This window comes from Portunus trituberculatus, chromosome 47, assembly GCF_017591435.1.
Source record: "Portunus trituberculatus isolate SZX2019 chromosome 47, ASM1759143v1, whole genome shotgun sequence".
Taxonomy (NCBI): domain Eukaryota; kingdom Metazoa; phylum Arthropoda; class Malacostraca; order Decapoda; family Portunidae; genus Portunus; species Portunus trituberculatus.
The window spans coordinates 16,437,254-16,456,493 of NC_059301.1; the positions used below are offsets into that span (position 1 = coordinate 16,437,254).

The following is a 19,240-nucleotide window of genomic DNA, read 5'->3' on the forward strand; positions in this document are numbered from 1 at the left end:
AAATGGTGGGAGTTTGGAGAGGAGGAAGAGGAGGAGAACGAAGAGGATGAAGAGGGGGAGGATTAGGAGGAGGAGGTCACTCGTGTATCAGGAGCTACAAAGGAGGGTGCGGTGCGTTAATGACCTGACCTGGAGGAGTGATGTGACCTCCCTTTCTTCCTTCCTTCTCCCCCTCCCTCTCTCTCTCCTTCCTTTCCGCCCTCTCTCTCTCTCTCTCTCTCTCTCTCTCTCTCTCTCTCTCTCTCTCTCTCTCTCTCTCTCTCTCTCTCTCTCTCTCTCTCTCTATCTTCTCTCATTTATTTCTCTGTCATTTTTTCTTCTTTTCTCTCCTTTATCATTATTCTTTCACTTTTTATTCCTCTTCCCTCCTTCATTCCCTTTTCCTTAACTTAATTTCTTCATTTTTTTCCTGTTACTTCTTTTCCTCTCTCTTTCACTTATTTTTCTTTTCCATTTCCTCTCCTTTCTTATTTGCTCCATTTTTCTCTCCCTCCTTTCATTTACCTTTTGTCATACGTCTCCTTAGTTCCTCCTTTCTTCTTCTCTCGCCCTCCATTACTCTTGTTTTATTACTCTCCGTATCCTTCCTCCCTCCCTCCCTTCCCCCTCCATCCTTCCTTCTCTCCCTCTCTCTCTCCCTCTCTTCCTCTCTCCCAGTTTTCTTTACCCTCACTTCCTTCTTCATTTCCCTCACTGGTCATCTCCCTTTCCTCCTTTTAACAATATCATTTCACCATACACCCTCCTCCTCCTCCTCCTCCTCCTCCTCCTCCTCCTCTCCTCCCGTTCATTTTCCCTCTGCTATTCGTGTCACCTCCTCCCTTTCCTTCCTTCCATCGTTAGTATTATTATTTTTTTCAGCAGATGGATATATAGAGGAGAGAAGAAACAGCATGGAATTTGCCACACTCTCACAACAAGACCTGGTATTCTGAAACGCTTTGTTCTCTCACCACGACTATTTTCGAAGGCCACAGAGATGAATAGTTGTGTTCCCAAGAGTGTTTCTCCTATTAGTAATGAAGGAATCTTGTTACTGTCACTAGAATCATGAAAAGGATAGGAAAAGCAGAGGGAAGAAGAGTTAACTGTTTTCTAAGGCCACAGAGATGACTAATTGTGTTCCCAATAGTGTTTCTCCAGTTAGTAATGAAGGAACCTTAGTACTCTGTCAGTAGTACCATGAAAGGAAAGAGAGAAAAGGCAGAGCGAAGAAGGGTAGATGAAGAAGGAAATATTATGGGAGGAGCGAGGAAGCGAGTGAGAAAGTAGAAAAAAAAGTATTAGTAGGAGGAGGTTGAGGAAGGAAATAGAAAGAAAAAAAGAAAGATGAACCGAGGGAAGGAAAGAGAAGGAAAAGAAAATAGATATACTGATGAAATAAAGAAGGTAGAGCGAGGAGAAGAGGAAGAGGAGGGAAGGAAAGTGGTGAAGGAAATATGAGAGGAATGAGGAAGCGAGATAGAGGGGAAAAAGAACGAAAAGGTAGAAAAAAATATGGAGAGAGAAAGAGAGAGAGAGAGAGAGATTCAGTAACAAGGAAGACAGGAAGAGTGTTAAAGAAAAAAAAACACAGATGAGAGGGTAAAGAAAGTAGAAGGAAGGAAGAGGGAGTGAGCGAGTGATGGAAAGAGGAAGAAGCAAAAGAGGGGAGAGGGAAAAAGAAGGAAGAGCTTAAGACGGCAGGTGAAGAAGCTACATGTGTTCCTGGTTAGAAATCAACCAGGGAAAGATTTTTAGTAACGAAATGTGGATGGGGAAGTAGATATGCAAGAGAGTAGTGGTAGTAGTAGTAGTAGTAGTAGTAGTAGTAGTAGTAGTAGTAGTAGTAATAGTAGTAGTAGTAGTAATAGTAGAAGTAGTAGTAATATTAGTAGTAGTTGTAGTAGTAGTAATATTAGTAGTTGTTGTAGTAGTAGTAGTATTTCATGTTCTTTCCAATCTTCCATTACTTTCCCTGATATTTTTAACAAGTATTGGAGAAAAGAGAGAGAAAAGAAAAAAAAACGGGGGCATTTGGCAAGGAGGAGGAGGAGGAGGAGGAGGAATAAGAAGAGGAAGAGCGGCGTTGCGTCATTGCCTCCCCTCAAACACCCTCTTAGGAAGATAGGGAAGAGGAGAGGGGAGGCGCGGCTTCCCCTCACCATCTTTAGATACCAGAGGCGTAGGGAGAGAGAGAGAGAGAGAGAGAGAGAGAGAGAGAGAGAGAGAGAGAGAGAGAGAGTTTATTTGCTGTCTAGAATGTTAAAAGAGAAACTAGAGCTCAAATTAAGACTTCGTGGGTGGTACTGCTGAGAGAGAGAGAGAGAGAGAGAGAGAGAGAGAGAGAGAGAGAGAGAGAGAGAGAGAGATGAGACATAAAGACTTAGTAAAATTGCCAGGAACGTTTTAATTAGTTTGAAAAGAAAGTTAAAAGCCAACTAATGTATGAATGAGGAGCAAAGAAAACGGGAAGCGGGAAGAGATGCGACCAAGGGTTAAGAGTGGGAAGGTGTGCTGAGTGAAAATTAGAAATAGAACACTTTGATAACGACGGACGGGGGGGGGGGGAGGAAAATATTAAGATTACAAAAGAGGTAATTAAAAGTGGTGATTAGAGAAAGAAGAAGAGAAGAAGGAAATAAAGACGTAAAGAAGAAGGAAATGGATATGTAAGTAGAGAAGAATAAAATGAAGTAGAGAAGAAGGAAATGAAGAAGTAGAGAAGAAGGAAATAAAGAAGAAGAGAAGAAGGAAATAAGGAAAAGAGGAGAATTAAATAAAAAAAAAAATGAAGAAGAAAATAAAAAAATAAAACAGCACTAAAAAGAAGAAAATATAAATAAAAATTGTGTTAAGTGAAGGATTATACCAAGAGGAAATACAAGTAAAGAAACTCGATTCATGAACAAAACAATGAACAAAATTAAGGAAAGAAAGAAAAAAAAACACAAAACCTGGAAGAAAAACAAAGATTAATAGAAAAAAAAAAAAAGACAAAGAAAATCAACAAAACAAGATTAAAAAGAAGCGAACGAGGAAGAAGAGAGATAAATAAAACGAATATGAGGAAAAAAAAACACAACAAAACTACAACAGAGAGAGAGAGAGAGAGAGAGAGAGAGAGCACGGTCAAAGCAAGTAGAGGAAGTCGTTGCCGAAGATTTAGTGGGCAGTGTTGACCGTAACTCCGCAAGGCCAGCCATAGAAAACGGAATGTGTGGCCCTCCTGTTTACGACGCGTGTTTAGATATAGGAAAGAAAAAAACGCGAGAGGGCCCCATCAGAGAGAGAGAGAGAGAGAGAGAGAGAGAGAGAGAGAGCATTATACAGTGAAGAAGGGGAACCGTGAGATGCTTGAGAGAGAAGAGAGAGGAGAGAGAGAGAGAGAGGGACCATATAAGGCATGATAAGGAGGCTGTTTTGATGTGGTCAAGATTACACCCATCCAGAGAGACAGTGGGGCTGGTGAGGGCGTGGGCGGTGGGCGTGAAGGGAAAGAGGGTTACTGTGGGTGTGTATAGGAAGGAGCGTGACAGTGATGGGTGGTGATGGGGTGTGATGGATAGGGAGATAGGCTGTGTGATAGGGAAGTGTGGAATGTAAAAGGATATGGAGTGGATGGTTGTGAAGTGGAGTAGGGTGTGTGTGGATGGAATGACGGATGGGTGGATGGGTTGTGTGTTTTAATGTGGATGTTAGTGGATTTAGAAGAACTGGGTGGCAGAGAGAGAGAGAGAGAGAGAGAGAGAGAGAGAGAGTGGTATAATGGGTTTGGGCGAGAGAAAACTTGTGGGTAAGAGGCTTGTAGTAATAATCTTAATAATGTCTACTACTACTACTACTACTACTACTACTACTACTACTACTACTACTACTACTACTACTACTACTACTACAACAACAACAACAACAACAACAACAACAACAACAACAACAACTACTACTACTACTACTACTGCTACTACTACGACTACTACGACTACTACTACTAACACCACCACCATCACTACCACCACCACCACCACCACAACCACCACCACACTACTGCTATCCATAGGCACAGGAATCAAGACAAGAACGTAAAATATTTCTCTTTCTCCTCCTCCTCCTCCTCCTCCTCCTCCTCCTCCACCTCCTCCTCCGCCACCGCCCAGCACTTAGAGTGAAGCACCTCCTCATTCACCAGTAATATTCACTCGCGCTTATGAGAAGAAATAAAAGTTAAAATGTAATTAAGAGGTTTGCGGGTCAGGCGTGGGAGGATCAAGAAGCGAACGTGTGTGTGTGTGTGTGTGTGTGTGTGTGTGTGTGTGTGTGTGTGTGTGTGTGTGTGTGTGTGTGTGTGTGTGTGTGTGTGTGTGTGTGTGTGTGTGTTTACCCTCTTTTTCTAGTCGGACATATATGTAGAGGAGTAATAGGAGGAGGAAGAGGAGGAGGAGTAGGATAAGAGAAGCAGCAGCAGCAGCAGGAACAGGAGGAGGAAGAGGAGGAGGAGGAAGAGGAATAGGAGGAGGAGGAGGAGGAGAGGGAGCAAGAAAAAATAAGCTCTCATATTTATATTTATTTTACGAGGTTTAGAGAAGGGAGGCTTGGCAAGGGAGTGGAGGAGGAGGAGGAGGAGGAGGAGGAGGAGGAGGAGGAGGAGGAGGAGGAGGAGGTAGGAGTGGTGGTGGTGGTGATGGTGGTGGTGGTGGGTGGGAGAGAGAGTTCAGGCGCGATAAAACTTTTAATCCTCAATGCTCCTTAGCTTATTTTACGAGGGAGGCGATGGAGCGCAGATTAGCGGGTAACAGGACCTCGGCACACGGCACTTAGGACGCTGCCACACACACACACACACACACACACACACACACACACACACACACACACACAGTAAACAAACATACTTCTACATGTCACAAAGATCCTCCACCTCTCAATTGTTTTCATATCTTTCTTTTTACATTTTTTTTTTATTATTGACTTTCTTCTACGTAACTTCGCTACTTTTTACATTTGTTTTGTCTTTGTTTGCTTTTTTTTCTTTATTTTCATCTCCTTTTTCTATTTATCTCTTCATCTTCCTTCCTTTTCTCCTTTGTCCTTATTTTTTATTTCATGCTTCTTTTTTCCTTATTCAGATTCCATTTTTTCTCATCTCCACGTCATCCCTCTTATCTCGTCATCTTTCTTCTCTCCTTTCTTTCCCCTATTTACTTTATAGCATCCCTTATACTCTTCCTCTTCTCCTCACCTCTCCCTAGCTCCTTCCACCCTCTCCTTCCCTCCCTGTCTCTCTCTTCCCGATCCGCGGTTATTGTACTCTGTCGGAACTGGTTTTTGCGGCGTTAAAGTGTAAGGTTATTGCTTGAATGGCATTCTCTTATTTCGTGAGGAAACTATAAGCTGCACCAAACCTCCAGTTACCCACACTGTAATCACGAGCAGTAGAGCGGCCCCAAAACATCGGCACTGCAACGGGGAAATGTGCAGGTGTAAGCACTTGATGGTTCTGTTCACGCCGAAAACTCAGCTTCACATCCCGCAGGAGGCGCTGGAGGTGGAAAGTAAGTAGAGAGCAGGTGTGAAGAGCTTCCCTCACTTCGCTAACAAGTGCCATCCATTATCCACTGATGAGACGCCTCCTGAGTGTGGCAATCATGGCGGGAACGTATACGTGTGTGTGTGTGTGTGTGTGTGTTTGGCCGATGGCAGGGGTCGTCCAGTTTGTCGTGGATAATTTCTGTGACGACCAGTGTAAGGAGGGTGTGAGGAGGCACGGCAGAGAAGAGACCACACAGATAAGATGAAGTAAGATTTTTTCAAATTTTCTAGAGTGGCTTGGAATAGACGGACAGCCGGAGAGATATGTGTGTGTGTGTGTGTGTGTGTGTGTGTGTGTGTGTGTGTGTGTGTGTGTGTGTGTGATTAACGGAGGCTTTTGTTCTGCAGTGGGAATGAGAAGTTGAGGCTGATGACATTGACAAATCTCAGCAAAATAAATCTTAACGAGTTGAGGTCATTGAAGGACAAGGGCCATTCACTCACCTTCTCGCCCCGTGGAGCCCCTTGATAGAAAGTAAAGCTAACACAGACAACTCGAGTGGCGGCAAGGACTAGCATAAAATTAGACTCAAAACAGCAGCGTGTGAAGCAAAACAAGATCTACTCAACAACTCTTCCTCGTACCTCAAAGTTTCCTTACCTGCACAAACCTCTACTTGCAACCTTGACTAAACTTGGCCCTTATGAATAAAATCTGACGAGCGACTTCAAATAACACCTACCACTGCGCTCATCGTTCTTCCTCACATTTAAATTCCCAGGCAGTGCAGTCTCGTTCTCACGCCAGCGCTGCCTTGGTGGTTCTCAGCGTGTCTGTTCCCAGTCGATCAGGAACACTAAAGACCAGCATATCTATCCCCCCATATCCCCATCAGCCTCATCCATGCATTACAAAGCAGTCCCACAGAGGCGAAGGTGACCACTCAACACAGAGCAGCCGGGGTGAGGGCCAGACAACCGGCATCATCACGACTAACAAAGCTTGATTCTCCGTCTGGCGATAACAGGCGTTGTTTATTAGCCGGTCAGACAACAATAACTTAGCATCACGACCTCACCGCCTGCCATTATCACACTAGTCATCACCGCAAACCACAGCGCACCCTATGTAGCTCCACCGCGACTATAGTGCAAATGGAATCGTAGTGAGGGTGTTATGGTGCACTACAGCCCCTAAAGCGGGTGTACAGTGGTCACCTTGGACGTAAAAGGACCTGAGGCTATACACTATACACCACTGCCTCTCTACGATTCGCTCCGAGCTCGTAGGAATGTTTAGGGTATTCAGTGAGCTTGAGATAATTCACATGGGTACCTTTTCACATCATTTCATTTATATTACAAGTGTTGGTTACTCTGTTTATTTATAGGGAGAAAACACATGCCCCTCACCTCCACTATTTTCAAAAGGCTAGATGAAGTTTACGAGATTTTTTACCTCTTCAGTATCATGACGCGTTTTCATATTCATTCTGGTTACTATTTAGCGATTTTAAATACCTTCAGAAACTTATGAGGGGATTAAAAAAGTGAAGACTGTGGCCATTAATCTTCTGACCTCCATAGTCCCTTCCTAATGTAAGTAAAATCGTCTAATCATACCCAAAACTCAAGGTAGAAATGCGTTATAATACTGAAGGGTTTAAAGGTGTTGGCTACTTTGTTTATTCATAGGGAGAAAACACATACGCCCCCACCTCCACTACTTTCAAAAGAATAGATGAAGTTACACGAGTTTTTTTTTTTTTTCTTAAAGCTTTCTACATCATTAGTGGGAGAAACACATGAGAATCCGGGTAATCATCTGTGGGAAATAGACGTGGCGTGAGAGCAAAGTGTTTCCAAATACGTGCCTCTGATCTGAACGGTCCACGAGTCACCCCGTCAATGATCTATCCTGCAGCTGAATTAACCAGTACCAAGCTGTGGATGTCAGAAACTGGTTAAACTTTTGTATGAATGTCAAAACAAGAGATAACATAATCCAGCAGCCTCGTGTTTAGAATGTATTTATTCGTTTATTAATTGTTGTGACTATTACTGAGAGGGAGAGATTTTTTTTTTTTTTTTTTTTTGAGGAGGGGTAAGAAGGAGAAGTGGTGTAGGAGGTGGGGAAGGAGGAGGAGGAGGAGAAGAGGAGGAAGAGGAGGAAGAGGACACATACGAAAAGACAGTAAAAGTTTGTTGTCATTCAATCATTACTCTTGTTGTTATTGTTGTTGTTGTTGGTGGTGGTGGCGGTGTCCATTTTTCCTTTTTCCTTTCCCTTGCTTTTCTTCCCACCCAAGCCGTCTATTATGAAAGGAGTTGCCGTCACTACCCACCTCCTACAGCACCTACAAGGGAGTAAAAGGAGTGAAGACAAGTGCCCGACTCACCCTCTTACGTGTACTCCCTCCATCCATCCCATTTACCACAACCAGATCTCCTTCCCTTGCCTCTCCCCGTCCCCCTACACCAGCCAGCCACGCCTCTACTACATCACATCACACCCTTAAACATCCATTCACGCCCTTCAGATTTGTGTCTCTTCCCTTTCCCTCATTTCTTATCCATCTTTATCCATTCCTTTCCTTTCATCTCATAGTCACAGGCCATTCTGTCACTTTCAACTTCTCTTCATTTTTTCTTCCTCTCTTCTCATCCATCTTTTGTTTTAGTTTTTTGTTTTCATTCTTTTCCTGCCATTGTATCTTGGTGCAGCCCGCCTCAAGCGTAAAAATAATATCCTAATTGAGTTATGATTCTCTAAGTTGTGGCACGAGAATGCAATCAGTCAGTCAGTCAGTCAATCAATCAACGCCTGACTCACTTACCACCTCTCACACTGGTTAGAACCTCGTGTGTGTGTGTGTGTGTGTGTGTGTGTGTGTGAGCTAGACAGATTATTGGCCGTCTCACGTTACACCAATGAAAACTTTCAAACGTAAACTATATTAATTTTGATACACGGTCACACAAAGTATCGTGTGTCCTCTGACGAGACCGATGTGGCTGACTCTCTCTCTCTCTCTCTCGCTGAAAAAATGCTACCTACACTACAGAACGAGTTTAGGAACACATTACACTACAGCTTCTCCCTTCTTCACACACACACACACACACACACACACACACACACACACACACACACACACACACACACACACACACACACACACACACACACACATTCCATACCATACATAGGAAAAAGACGAGGCCACTGACAGCTTCTAGTACAGAGATAGTCGGAAAACACACACACACACACACACACACACACACAACTGGCAATGCATCCTGGGTGAGGTGGATTGGATAGCTTTCAGTAATAATAATCAGTTGTTGCCGCCACACTTCATGCGAGAGATAGAGGCAACAACGTTAATTATAGTCATTTTAACAGAACCTCATCCATCCAGCCAGCCCACACAGACCACCAGGTTAAAATTAGGTGGGCCGAGCAGTATCATTAATCCGCTCCTTGATTGGTCCAGAGTATAGGCGACTGTGACTGAGGGATTTGATGAGTGGGAGTTCGAATTTCTGGTGGTGGTGGTGGTGGTGGTGTTTGATGAGGGCCGTGAGAAGATAGTGTTGTAATCGCAATTTGACGTAAGATCGTATTTCTAAACATTTTGATGTGTTATCGCTTATATTTAACGATCTCTCTAAAAATGGGGTTATTTAGACTTACGAGGATGTTTTCGTGATTCTAGTGATAGTTTAATAAGGACTTTGCACCGTCAAGGAGGGAAAAGCATGAAAAACCCGCGCTATGATTCCTGTGACCCTTGAAAATAGTCCTGGCTGAAGAACAAACTTAATAATTGGAGCCTTAATGTGATACGAGTGACGGAATAATGTGAAAAGAAAAAGAATACATATGTTTACACCTGTGCATTCACTTGAGAGCGTGGGTAGAGTTGAAAATAGTCCTGGCGGGAGAAGAAACTGAATAATTGGAGCCGTAATGTCACGTGATTGATGGAATAATGTGAAGAAATACGTGACGCCTTAATACTTGCATGTTTACAGTTGTACATCCACGTAAGAGCCTGAGTGGAGTGGGAAGGGTGTGGTAAGGTGCAGGTCTAGTACATATTATATTACAGGCGTCAAGTTTACTGCACATGTGTATAACTTTACCCCTTCAGTACTGGGCCGCAATTTCACCATGAGTTTGAGTATGATTAGATGATTTTATTTACATTAGGAAGAATCCATAGAAATTACAAGATTTATGGCCAGAGTCTTCACTATTCTAATCCCAACATGAGTATCTGAAGCTGTATTAAATCACCAGATAGTGAGTGGAATAAATAGGAAAACGTGTCATGGTACTGAAGTGGTTGAAGTTAAAGTGTGTGGCATGGTGCAGGGCTGGTACATATTGCAATACAGGCGTCAGTTTTTGTTTTTTGTTTTTTTTTAATACCGTGTGGGCTTTACACGAGAATTTATGGGCTAAAGGGGGTACTTCTCAAAGCCCACTCGCTAGGAAACCGTTGCCCCGGGTGAGGAAGCCCAACCTACACTCGGACCATGGACAGGATTCGAACCCTTGCGCTTGGAGACCCCTCGGACCCCAAAGCACGCATGGTTTCCACTGTACCAAGACGGCCATATCGTTGTCATATCAGCGGCTTTCAACCTCAACTCCTTCTCTTCCTCCCATTATGTAAATCTCATAGAAACATATTGACCTATTAAGATTCCTCCATGAAAATTTAACCCTCAGTAATTCCTTCAGTCTTAAACTCTCTAAACCTGACTCAGCCTAACCTAATCTAATCTAACGTATCGTCTATGAAGGAAAATTATTTGTGGTAATTTTGTTGGGTGAACGTTCGGTAGGTTGAATTTACATAGAAGAAACTTAATCCCTTTAGTACCATGACGCGTTTCCGTATTCATTCTGCTTACTATTTGGTGATATTATGCAGCTTCAGAAGCTCATGTTGGGATTAAAATAGTGAAGATTCTGGCCATTAATCTTCTGACCTCCATAAACCTTACGTAATATCAATAAAACCTTCTAATCATAACAAAAACTCAAGGTAAAAATGGGTTCCAGTACTGAATGAATTAAGGTGTAGCTACAGTTTCAATTCGTCTTTTACTAGCGAGTTCTTATTAAAAGCATTAGTGTTGTTTTGGGTTTCTTCCTTTACCTTTCAATCTTTCACTTCCCTTTTTTTCCATAACTGTGCCGTAAATCCTGTCTTTGTATCCAGTAGTGGTAGTAACATGGTGTTTGAGATATAGAGGACAGTGTTGTGGAAACCAGCGATCCCACAAGAAGACTGCAGGTGTAGTGTGACCTCAAACAAGGCGTGTAGTAGCAAACGAAACATGAGAATTTGATACGCCGGTGTGACTTGGTGTGACGCGGCTTAGTGTTGGTGTGACGAGATGTGGTACCGGTGTGACACAGGCTTGTATTCTGAAACACTTTGTTCTCTCACCATCACTACTTTCCAAAGGGTATTTTTATGGTTCAGGCGATGGACTGGCAAGATTTCAAGATAAACATTATGAGAAACTGTCTTGAAAACCAGGCTAGTCGTCTCTGTGGCCTTGGAAAACTGTCGTGGTGAGAGAACAAGGCTTTTTTTAATACGGGCATTAGTGTGACGCTGCGTGATGGTGGTGTGACTTGGTGAGGTAGCAGTGTGACGTGGTGCGGTAGCGGTGTGACTTGATGTGAGGTGGCGTGGTAGCGGTGTGACTTGGTGTGAGATGGCGTGGTGGCGGGGTGACGTGGGAAGTGTGATGCTGCGGCGTGTAGTGAAAGGTGAGAGTGAGGCTGAGGCGTGTGTCTCTGTGGTGTATAGAGTTGCGGGGCGGGTGTGTAAAAATAGCCACTTGTGATTATTGTTTCTTATTATAGACGAGGATAAGAGAAAAAGTAATTGTGTGCAGGTTTATTCGGGTATATTTGTTATCTTTCGTTTTAATTTTTACCGTTTTCTTTGCAAGTTCTTATTATTGGCATTTGTGTTTAGTTCGTTTGTTTGGGGTGAATGATTGGTTCTTGAAGGGAAATTCCGTATTCCAAAGTTTCGGCGTGTAATCAGGAGTATTTTTAAGACTCTGGTAAAAGTTGTTGTTATTGGTCAGTCAGTATTCATTTCCTTATCATCAACTTAGAGAAAAAAAAAGGAGGAACATAATCTTAATTCTTATTTTCTTTTATTTTTTTACTTATTTTCAGATATCCTTATTTTCTGTTTTTCTCACAAGTTCTTCAATGTGGCAAGTCGTATTGAAGAACATGGTTTGTGTTGCAGGTTGTGTTCGCGTTGAACCACACACTGGCGCAGCAGGAGATCCTAAGGGAGGGGGACGGGCGCCTCACCTACACAACGGACCACCTCATCACCCACTACAACTGCGGGAACCTGGACGCTGTTATATTCTCGCAAGACACGACCCAGGTATTGTTGATCTGTTCCTTCCCACTGCCGCCTTCCTCACATATACTGAGGAACCTCCGAGCATGTTATTGTGGCACAGAATCTCCAGTGTTAGTAATCATAAGAGAATAAGAAGTGAAGGGTTCAAGCTTGATATAGAAGTGGATTAAACAAAAGATTGGAAGAAACAGGCTCTCAAAGGGAGTGGTAGGTGACTGGGATAGACTCAGTAATCAGGTTGTAGTGCAGTCAATTGAGAGCTTTAAAAGAAGGCTAGATATATTTATGGACAGTTGCCTATAGGTGGTTATGCTCTACACAGGTACGGCAGACTATCTTCTTGCAGCTTTCTCTGTTTCTTTGTGTTATCTTGGTCTTGTATTTATTTAGTCTAGTACAGCTTGAGTTTGTGGTGAAGCTGACGAAAGATTTTTAACCCCTTTCAGTACCATGACACGTTTTCTGGTTTTATACAGCTTCAGAAATTCATCTGTGGGATTAAGATAGTGAGGACTGTGGCCATTAATTTTCTGACCTCCATAGACTCTTTTTAATGTGAAGGAAATCGTCTAATCACACCCAAAGCTCATGGTAAAAATGCGTCCCAGCACTGAAGTGATTAAAGTGTTCTGCCACTTGTGCCGATCATTGTTCACGGTTACCTTGTTTAGAGTGCTTGTTAATTTTCCTTTTTCCTCAAAGAAGTTTTTAAATTATTTCAGTCGGGTACGAAGTTGCTTTGCCTGAGAACTTTTCTTGTTAATATTGAAAAATCATGGTTATCTATCACGTAATGGAGACAAAAAGACGATGTTTGAAAGTCCCTATATAATGATCTCTCTCTCTCTCTCTCTCTCTCTCTCTCTCTCTCTCTCTCTCTCTCTCTCTCTCTCTCTCTCTCTCTCTCTCTCTCTCTCTCTCTCTCTCTCTCTCTCTCTCTCTCTCTCTCTCTCTCTCTCTCTCTCTCTCTCTCTCTCTCTCTCTCTCTCTCTCTCTTGCAATGCATCACCGCAGGTCGGTTACTTTTCCAAAACCTTTGAAGTAGCGGCCATTATTATTTCCTCATGTATACGGGCACGGAACGCTGTAATTTACATGTAACAAGCCATGGCAAAACTTTAATAGCGGGTTATATTGCACACTTTCACCCCGTCCCCCTGCCATCCACTTCCCATCTCCTGCTCCCACCTACCCCACCACCCTCCCACTACCCTCCCACCTCCTCCTCCGTCATCGTAAGAAATTGGGAAAAGATGCTCGTTGTTTAGAAAAGTTACACCGCACGTCTCCTCTATCACAGAAGGATGCTGGGGTGTCCTTCCCTATCGTCCCCTCCTCCTTTTGCACTTCCCTCATCCCTCCCACACACACACAGCCCTCACACGCCCACGCCCATCACTTGCCTCCCTTCACTTATTTTCCCAAGTCGCGTGTCATATTATACCGTGGCATTGAAAGGTTAGGTTATGGGGATCGTCTGTTAGAATGAGAATTTGTGATGATAATGCTGGGTTTTTTTTTTTTCCTAGTTTCGTGTTTTTATTTTATGTCTAGTTCCTTTATTTTTGTTTTCGTCTCTATTTCTTTTCTTGTCCATGTTAGCCTTCATTTTTTTTTTTTTTTTTTTTTTTTTTTTTTTGCTCTCTGGTCCTGCCCGGTCATCTTATGTCTCATCTATTTTACCAGTTAGTTCATTTTTCTTCCTCCTACTGCTCTTTTGCCTCATTTTCGTTGTCTGCTTCACTTTATTATCATCTTTCTATTATGTCTCCTATTTTTCTTTTCCCTTTTCGCATTTTTATACTTGTTGATTTATTTTGCGCCTTCCTCCCTTCGCCCTCGTCTTGTTGTCTTGTTTCTCTCCGTGTCTTGTATTTTGATTTTTACCATTTTATATTCACATTGTATTTTCTTCTCGTCCTTGTCTTGTCCCTCACTTCTCCTCCTCCTCCTTCTTGTCATGCTCCACCTCCTCATTCTCCTCATTCCTGTTTAAACCACTCACCATCACTACCACTCTTTCCTTCCTTCCTTCCTCCTCCTTCCTCCTCCTTGCTGTCATCCCGACCCTCCCCTTCATCGTTACCGTCCCTCCTTCAGGTCCCGCATTTGGGCAACACGTCCCTGCCCCCCGTGGACGCCGCCATCGCCACGCACATCGACGAGTACTTCAGGGAGGAACTCATTTATCGCCGTAACAAGCGCATGGGACACAGAGTCGTGGAGATCCTGCGCGCCAACCCTGACCAGAGCTTTTTCTTCGCGTTTGGCGCTGGTGAGTTAAGAAGTTGATTGTGTTTGTGGGTTTTGCAAGGTATTTGAAGCTTGTTGGTTGTTTTTGAGGGTTTCAGAAGGGTAGGGAAATGATGGAATGGGTTATTTAAAGGTAGGTGGGTGAGTGTTTAGTTGTGGGTAGGGTTTGTGGCTGGTTTTCTTTGAGGATTTGAAGCTTATTGGGTGTTTTTGAGGGTTTGAGAAGGTTGGAGAAAGGATGGAATAAGAAATAAGGTAAGGACAGGCGAGTGAGTCTATAGTTGGTGGGTTTAATTGATTGGTGTTTAAAGCTCGTTTTCTTTTATGATTTGCAGCTTATTGGATCTTTTTGAGGGTTTCAGAAGGGTAGAGAAATGATGAAATAGGAAATAAGGGCAGGTGAGTGAGTCTTCAGTTATGGGTTGTGTTTATAAATCGTTTTTGGGAGGATTTAAAGCTTATTGGGTCTTATTTTGAAGGTTTAAATTACATAGAGAAATGGAGTGAGATATATGAGCAGTTGAGTGAGTCTTCAGTTGTGAGTTGTGTTTGTTTATTAACCCCTTCAGTACCATGACACTTCTTCATATTTATTCTGGTTACTATTTGGTGATCTTATGCAGCTTCAGAAACTCATGTAAGGATTAAAAATTGTGAAGACTGTGGACCATTAACCTTCTAACCTCCATAGACCCTTGCTAGTGTAAATAAAATCGTCTAATCATACCCAAAACTCATGGTGAAGAATGCGTCACAGTACTGAAGAGGTTAATCGTGAAATAACATCTTGGTCTATATTTGAAAACACACTCTTCTATTATAAGGACTGTTTTGTGAAGGTGTTAGAGATGATTGGCCATGATATAAGATACAATCCCGTATTTTGAAACGCTTTGCTCCATCTCTATCTCTGATTATTTTCAAAGGTCACAGGTAGGGAGTCGCGAAACAAGACACCTGCCCTTACTTTGAAACACACCGCTCTCTTACCAGGAATATTTTCAAAGGCCACAGACATGATTGGTCGTGAAATTAGATACCGACCTGTATTTTGAAACCCTATGTTCTCCCTTCCAATTATTCTGAAAGGCGACAGAGAATGTATTTGGAATCACATTTTAGGACTACGAGTATATTTTGGCCAGTTCCACACTCACTTTCTTTATTAGTTGGGTTGCTAACTAACTATACCTCAGCCGTGACCAGGTTCCTCGATCAATTTTTCCCACTGCTTTTCATCTTTATTTTTTTTTTTTATTTTTTTTGAGAGCGTTTCAATAAAGGAGCTGGTGAGACAAAAGGGCCAATTCCACAGTCTTTTGGTAAACTATCCAACCAAAACTGTATTTGTGTATTTCTGACTTCCTATGACTAGACTTCATTTAAGAGGGAGGTTTCAAGACATTTATTTCTGTCTTTCGGCACTAAGAGGACTGGCGACTGAGTGGGGCCTTTTATTTAATTTTTTTTCTTGTTGTCCTTGGTCAGTCTTTCCCCTTACATGAAAAACAATGAATAAATAAACGCTTCTCGTGTTGGTATGCTCCCGAACTAATTGGAGACTGCGAAACTGGCCCTTTAAACTTGTGAAATTAGAAAAGGGGGTTGTATATGGAAATGTTGTGTTTGAAATCGTATTCGTAAAAGTCACGGAGATGATTGGTCGGTTTTAGTCTGGTTTTCATGTTCCTTTTCGCATTAATGTAGCCAAAGTCTTATAAAACTACTACTGAAGTCACGAAAGCCACCTTAAAAACCACTTACAACTTCCACGAGAGCCTCTTAAAACCAGCCGAGATTAGACGCCGCAATAAAAGTGGATTAAGGCAAGTTAACTGGATGGAGAGGGGAGGGAAAGTTAATGGTAAGGAAAAAATGAAAAGAAAGAAGAGAACGAAGGAAGGTACAAGACGAGAACGAGTAAAGGAGGGCACAGAACAAACTATAAACATTAAAATAGAGATGAAAATTGAAGATGGATTTACGAAAGTGTGTGGCCCAGATCCACTCACACTACACACACACACACACACACACACACACACACACACACACACACACACACACACACACACACACACACACACACACACACACACACACACACACACACACACACACACACACACACACACACACACACACACACACACACACACACACACACACACACACACACACACACACACACATAATCTTAAGCCTCCCTGTATATTTTCAGTACGTAATATGTAGTGCAATGTTATTTTATTATTTTCCACACAGACACACACACACACACACACACTTCAGGCGATCCTTACGTGATTCAGTGTTTAATCAATCCAGGCTTTGTTCTGTATCGTGTTACTGGCGCTGGTTTGTGAGTGAGTGGAATATGAGCAGGTTGTCCGGACGGTGAAACGAGGCGACGGTGGAGGAAATGGAGGAACTGATAAGACTAATAGAATCACACATGAGTCCCGCGTCTTTCCACTCCTCTGTGACACTCCTCGTTTGATCTCCATTCCTGTAGCTGATTTTATTTATTTTTTTGTTGATTATCTTAGGAATTGCCATGTTATTTTCTTTCTCTCTTTCTCTTCTTGATATTATGTAGTCATGCAAACTGGCCATGGGCAACATAACACAACAACAAAAAAAGAGTCACTTAGTTGTCAGTTCTCTTGCAGGTCCGAGAGAGTTATCCAAAAAATAGGGCTTGAAACCTCCCTCTTAAAAGAAGTCAAATCATAGGAAGTTGGAAATAAAGGAGTAGGGAGGGAGTTCCAGAGTTTACCAGAGAGAGGTATGAATGATTGAGAGTACTGGTTAACTCTTTCCTTTATTTGTCATATCTCTCTGGATTACTAATGTATATGAGGCATTATTTCTAGTATAAGTTTTCTATAGCCACTAGCAAAGACTGTACCGCCTAAAATCTGCACCATCTTTTACTTGATGTCCCCTTCATTCTTCTTGTATTTATGTAAAAAATTCATACTTTACTCCTGGTACTGAGAATTATTGCATATTATCGCAGTGAAATGGGTAAACTGTCTATTCCTATACGCTTAAATTTAGACGGCTCTTAACTCATTCAGTACCATGACGCGTTTCCATATTCATTCTGCTTACTACTTGGTGATTCTATACAGCTTCAGAAACCTATGTGGGAGTTAAGATAGTGAAAATTGGCCTTTAACCTTCTGACTTCCATAGACCCTTCCTAATGTAAGTAAAAATCGTCTAATCATACTCAAACTCAAGGTAAAAATGTGGCCCAGTACTGAAGGAGTTAGTTAGTGCCTCAGTTGTTGTGGCGTCGAAAGTCACTCAGTCTTTACCCAGCAACTAATATCAAAAGTCTACAAAATCACCTTGTTTCATCGTGCTACTTTCCCTTCCCCCTCCTCCTTGATAGACAGCCACGGCCCTCGACCGATTATATTTCCCTTTTCGTCTATTCTTTTGCTTCAATCAGACGTGCGGTTTGGTGACACTGTCTTCTCGTCACCGGAGCCTGGAATGAGATGCATCAGCCACCACTGAGTGTCAAGATAGATGATACGTTTTTAATTATATATTTTTTTTATGTCTCCTATTCTTCATTCCGTGTGGTCAGCCTCCCGCAGTGCCTCGTCCCGTGTGTCCGTGGTCCGTGATTAGAAACGCTCTGCTTTCTCACCGCGACTGTTTTTCAAGGCTATAAAGATGATTAGCGGGATTTTCAAGAGTGTTTCTACAGTTAATAATGTAGAAGTTTTGTCACTCTATCTCAGGATCCGTAAAAACACCTTAAAAACTCGTATAAATTTGAATAAAACCTTTTAGAAATATTGGAGGTGAAGTACGAAAGTGTTTGAGAATACGAGCTCTTGTCCCTTATTTCATATCACCTCCACGTCCATCTCTTGTTCTCATCACCATCCTTCTCTTCTAACTCTTTGCTTCATGTCCTCAATCCACTTCTCTCTGTATGTATCCTGTCCTTTCTTGTCCTTTTGCCATTTCACCTCCACCCTTGTCCTTCTCATCTACTGTGTCCTTATCTTCATCCTTCTCTTCTAACTTTCCTTCACCGTGTCCTTAATCAATCTCTTCCTCTATTCTATCCTTCGTGTCTTTTCTTTCTCTTTTTTGTTATCGTCCTCGTTTTCTTTCTCCCTCCTTTTCTTTTACGTTTTCACCCCTTATCTATCATTTTCACCTTCCCTCCACCGTGTCCTTCATCCTTTTCTCCTTTCTCATTTGGTGGTGTCCCTAGCTGCTCCTCCCTTCACCACCGCCACCTCCTCCTCCTCCTTCTCCTTCTCCTCCTCTACCTCCTCCTTTCCCCATTTAATGTAACCTCATCTCCATTCCACCCTTCCAACTTTCTCCCAACTCTTTCATTCTTTCTGTTCCTCTATCCACTTATTCCTTCTCCGCTCGCCCGTTCGACCCTTCCTCCATTCGCCATATACTTTTCTACCTCTCACGATTATCCCTGAGTCTTCCATCGCGATATTTATGATGCACTAGTGATTATTAATTTTCTATACGAACCTCCCGCCTCTTGGCAACTCATTATCCCTTGAAAATATTGAGTCAAGGTGCCTGTGGAGGTGTTCACGTGTTAGTGGGAGGCGATGGAGGGAGCAAAGAGAGGGGATGGAGAGGCGAGGCAGGTAAAAGATTGCAAGATTTTGGTGGTTAATGAAATATATTGTAAATTTGTTGGGGACGAGTGAGGATGATAGAGATAATGATAGGAAGAGCAAGTGACGATGGTGTGAGTGGGTTAGTGTGTGAGGAAGTGGTGGTGGGAGTAAGTTAGGCTGTGGGAAAGGGAAAAAGAATGATAGGAGGGGTTAAAATAAGAGCGAATGAGAGTGATAACCATGCAGAAATTGAGAGAGAGAGAGAGAGAGAGAGAGAGAGAGAGAGAGAGAGAGAGAGAGAGAGAGAGAGAGAGAGAGAGAGAGAGAGAGAGCGAGTACAGCTATAACAATGAGAGCGAGTACAAAAGAGTGGAAATAAACAAGAAAGTGAGATAATTAAAGATAATCTGAAGTTTTGACGCCACAATAACGAGG

At 42.5% G+C, this 19,240-nt stretch overlaps 1 protein-coding gene across 2 annotated transcripts in view; it reads left to right on the forward strand.

The window, feature by feature from the left end:
* Positions 1-19,240, forward strand: part of LOC123520654 (metalloprotease TIKI1-like) — a 338,869-nt gene that overhangs the window by 306,176 nt on the left and 13,453 nt on the right. The window contains exons 6-7 of one of the 2 annotated variants that reach the window (XM_045283144.1): positions 11,805-11,954; positions 14,031-14,205. In XM_045283144.1, coding sequence (XP_045139079.1) covers positions 11,805-11,954; positions 14,031-14,205 — 325 coding nt within the window. The remainder of the gene's footprint in view (positions 1-11,804; positions 11,955-14,030; positions 14,206-19,240) is intronic. The other variant, XM_045283145.1, reaches the window with a different exon arrangement.